Source organism: Eufriesea mexicana, unplaced genomic scaffold (genome assembly GCF_001483705.2).
Source record: "Eufriesea mexicana isolate 0111107269 unplaced genomic scaffold, ASM148370v2 scaffold5394, whole genome shotgun sequence".
In the NCBI taxonomy this organism is placed as follows: Eukaryota; Metazoa; Arthropoda; class Insecta; order Hymenoptera; family Apidae; genus Eufriesea; species Eufriesea mexicana.
Window position 1 is genome coordinate 232476 of NW_016913324.1, and position 4383 is coordinate 236858.

A 4383-nucleotide genomic window follows, 5' to 3' on the forward strand; every position below is an offset into this window, starting at 1 on the left:
TTATCTCGTCGAAGCTTGTAATCTGGCAAGATAATACGACTATTTTTCTTTTCCTGACATTTAGCGATTTTCTTTCAGCGCACCTGGCCGATCCATAACTTTCTTAAATAGATTTTATTCGAGCACTAAACAGTGATATCTACACTCTACAACAAACATTTTCGTCTGTTTTTCGTCGTTAGTGTAGCGTCTGCACACTTTTATCGTTATTTAACGACCACTGTCATTAGGAATCCCATATGAATAATGTAATAATAATCGTTATTGCTTGCCACTTTAACGGCGCCGTTAGACTTTTTATACAACGTTCCACCTGGACCTGTCGAAGAACGGAAGATTCCAGGCTTAAAGTAAGATCCAATAAATTAAAAGTTCATTGTTAATTAGGAGTACTTCCGTCCTCTGTCCAGGGCCACGTGTTCGATTATTCTCGCAGAAAATGGATATATTCTTGGCACATCGTAGTAAACTCTTAATAAACGCATTATGTATATAAATAAGTTATACAATCGATGGCTCAATAATCCTTACATTATTTCTCTCTCTGGCAGTTGATGTTTGATATTCGAAGACGAAAAAAAGATAGGAGAAAAATTCGCGCTGTTAACGTTATTCCTTTCCCGTTAGAAATCGATGTCCGTTCACCAGAGACAGAAATATGCCGTCACTTATTGCTCTTGTTAGTAATCGTAAACCGTAAGTTAATTACTTTTAATTGCTAGTACTTTCATAAACTTTCATCTTAGGAGCATCAACCGTAAGTACTAGTATTGACTTCGTGTTTATCGAACTCGTAACAGTGTACGTCACCTTCGAATTAATACTTCACCTCTAATACTTTCATTGTATATCAACAAGTAGACTCGCGTTTTCCAACTTACAGGCTAACGTCTTCGTACTATAGACTTAATGTTAAAACGAATCGTCGGATTCTGTACTGGAAGATTAATCGTGTTGCGTGTCATTGAATATTCCCGCAATATATTCATCAAAATCGTAATCGACTCTAAAAGTAACACCACCTACCGTTCCTCCATCTTGTAAACCGTATAGTAAGAAATCCATCGATACTTTCCCCGCTCGAACCATCTCCGGTTCCAACCTCTAACGTTTCATTCTCGATTCAATCTTACAGCTAGTCAAGGAAACAAAGGCTCGAATCTTTAATTCGATTCTCCACTGGCCACGGTGCCATCAGTCGGAGGTCCACCAGCTGTGACGCTTTGGGGGTCGGTCGTCGGAATTCCCGGCATATCCTGCACACCTTGGAACAATTTACCTGGGAATCCGTGCAACAAATCGTAGGAAACAGGTGTAGGTGGCAGAGCGGTGGTGTGAGCATGAGGCGACTGCAAAACCGCTATCACTCTTCTCAGCTCCTCCAAAGCGTTTCCTGTGCGGAGCGTGTAATTTGAAGGGAACGATTCGACGAACACAGGTGAAATTAAACGATCGCAAAGGTCGTCCTTTATACCTAAAGGTCGTCCTGCCGCTGTTACTTACCTTGCATGAGAATGTAATTCTTCGCCAGGAGCAGGGTGGCAATCTTGGACAATTTTCTCACGGACGGACTATGTGCGTAAGGAATTACAGATCGAAGTTCGTCGAGCGCGTCGTTTAAATCGTGCATTCTTCTGCGTTCCCTGGCGTTGATATTCAACCGCATGCTTTTCCCCTGGCGCGTGGTTTTCGATTTTGGCGGGCAGTTCAGTCTCGACGCACCGGGTCTGTCCGCGTGGGGAACATCGTGGTCGATAAACGTGTCGTTGGATCGGGTTAATTCGATCTTTATTATACACTTTCTGATACCTTTCTTGGTCTGGTCTGTTTTCATCGGAAAGAGCACTCGATGAGGCGTGCGGTTGGGGCTGCTGCTGGAAATAGAAACCGCCGAGGCCGACGGCACCCAAGGGAGTCCTCCTTCCAGGTGCACTCTGAGGGTGCTCGGACGAGTAACCAGCTGGAGGAGCGGAAACACTAGCGTGAGACGCTCCAGGTACTGAATACATGGACTCGAGCGAAGCTGCTGATTGCGGTGGCAATGGATGCTGAAGTAACGATAAAGCGGTGAATATAATTAGGGATAAATCGATCTCTGGCAAATATTCGTAAATTACTTAATCTCGTGTAAACATTCGTGCAAGAAATGTCGGTGAATATAATCGGTATTATGTTAGGATACATAATGATACACACGGCGGCACGATGCTCCCAGGCCCATGTAGGATGCGAGGCTGACCGCTGCCAAGATCCTTGTTGCAGATGCGCCTCGGGAAGGCCCTCTCTTCTGTCGTCGTCCTCCGTGGAGCTGCTCTCGCCGTCGTACGATCTCATCCTCGAACGATTCTCGTCCCGGTTCTAAACGTATTTCCTTCTATTTCGACACGGAGCTTGCACGGATCAACAGGGGCGGCTTCTTCGTGGACATGGAAACGTCGGTTGGTCGGTTATCATCGTTTACGCGTGAGTGACGCGAAGTATCGAGCGAACGGTATCATCGACAAGCATAACATAATCAATAGTAACCGCAACACTTACCGACAAATTTCTTTCCGCTGCCGGTCATGCACGGCGCAGGATCCCCCGAATGCAGCGAGGATCAGCAAAATTTTTTGCGCACCACCGCGTAACCGGCCATCCCTCCAACGTATATCCCTGTTCCGTCGTGGCACGATCGAGAATGGCGATCGATAGGGCTCGGATCGCGACGTTTCGCCTGGCCTCTTCGTATCCTTTGCCAGCAGTTTCACCCGGTGTAAATATGTCACTGTTTACGACTCAAACGACGCCAATCTCTGCCATGATACGCCGACGCTCGCGCGCTGCCAGCTGTTTGCCTCGCCTCCACGAGGCAGCGTTCGATCATTCACCCTCTGTTCGCCGTTTCTTTATTATCCAGTCAGCACACACGTGTCCCGCTATCGTCTACCGGTTTTCCTTTTTCCATCACTCGAGTCGATACATTTGTACTTAATGAAATTATCGCCCACAGACGAGACTCCTTCACACACACGGACCACGCACGCGTCTATTGTTTGCAGACGCCCTGCGCAGAGGGTGTACCGCCTGCAACCCCAAATGTAGTTCGAGCCTCCTCCGACAGGACGAGTGACCGTCGAACGCTGGATGCTGGCCTGGACCAACGACTGGCGAACCCTGGTGAACATCCGAATAAGTTCCAGGAGATGATGCACCCGCTTCTTACCATCCGAATAGGTCGATGCCCAGATGGACCGGGAAGGGCCCGTCATTCGGGGGGTGCAACGCGGCTTTTTGCCCCTTCGTCTCTCGGATGCTTCCCCTGACTCGAGGGGTGGCTCACTTTTATAGCGTTAACCGCTGCGAAACCATGTTCCCGTTTCTTCTTCGAAATTTACAAGCCTTTAGTGAACCACGCAGGTAGCTTAACGAAACACCATCCAAACTTTGCAACTCGTTCTCTCTCTACGATATTTTCACATAAATTTCCCGTACTCTCTATTCGTTAATCTTTCCTACCTCGTTCCTCTAATTTTCCATAAAATATTTGTCCTCGTGGAGGGTCCTGGACGAAGAGGGTCGAGGATGCAGGCGAATAAATTCATAGATATTCGTTGCACGCGCGCGATCCATGGTGCATATTGCTAATCGAAAGCCTGGAACTCGTCGGTTTATTCGTGTCCGAAGAAAGAAAAATTCGGGAACACGGGAATCGATGGGGGAAAAAAGGGAGAAGCGAAGGGCGAAGAGGCGAGGAGGGGCGGAGAAAATTTCATAAATGACAGGGGTGAGCAGCGGAAATGCATCGCGGAGTGTATCGCGATGCACGGGTCTCTGGCGTGTAACGTTGCAGATCAATTTTGCGAACAGCGAACAGGGTCTCGGTGTGGAGTACGAAATAACGACGGATCGACGGCTGACACGTTCTCTGGCGTGCGTTATACCTGACCGTGGGCATAATAACGCCGAAATCAAAACCGACTACGCGCACACACGTCGGGCCATATTGTTCGCTGCATCTGTCGTGTGCACACGACACACAGGGGGTTGTCATTCGCAACGAACACGTTCGACGAAAACTCTGTATCGCCGGCGTTCGACTCTCTCCTTTGCCTGGTACAATGCGAATTTTTCGCCGTCGCGTAAATGTTTTTGTGCTTCTCTTTTCTTTTTCTCTCTCTCTATTTTTTTTTCTCTTTTTTTTTATTCACCGTCCTCCTCTCCTTTTTCATTTGTTTTCGTTTTAATTAATACCACGGGAATCGAGGCAGTTCGCACGGCAAGCGAGCGGGTGGGGGTGGTAGCTAGGATTTTCGTCAGCTTTTATGTATAACTTGCGATGAACATTCGCGTTTCAAATGATACCTAGAATCGACGTGGTATTCCATTCGTCCTCCTCTTTCC

General features: G+C 47.4%; 1 protein-coding gene across 1 annotated transcript; it reads right to left on the reverse strand.

Annotated features, from left to right (window-relative positions):
* Positions 1-1163: 1163 nt before the first annotated feature.
* On the reverse strand, positions 1164-2358 carry Oli (basic helix-loop-helix family member olig). Its single transcript, XM_017906444.1, has 4 exons — positions 2197-2358; positions 1810-2048; positions 1504-1727; positions 1164-1393 (listed from the first exon to the last, which is right to left on the reverse strand). Exons 1-4 carry the CDS (start codon positions 2332-2334, stop codon positions 1164-1166), a joined length of 831 nt encoding a protein of 276 aa, XP_017761933.1. The 5' UTR covers positions 2335-2358.
* Between the last annotated feature and the right edge of the window lie 2025 nt (positions 2359-4383).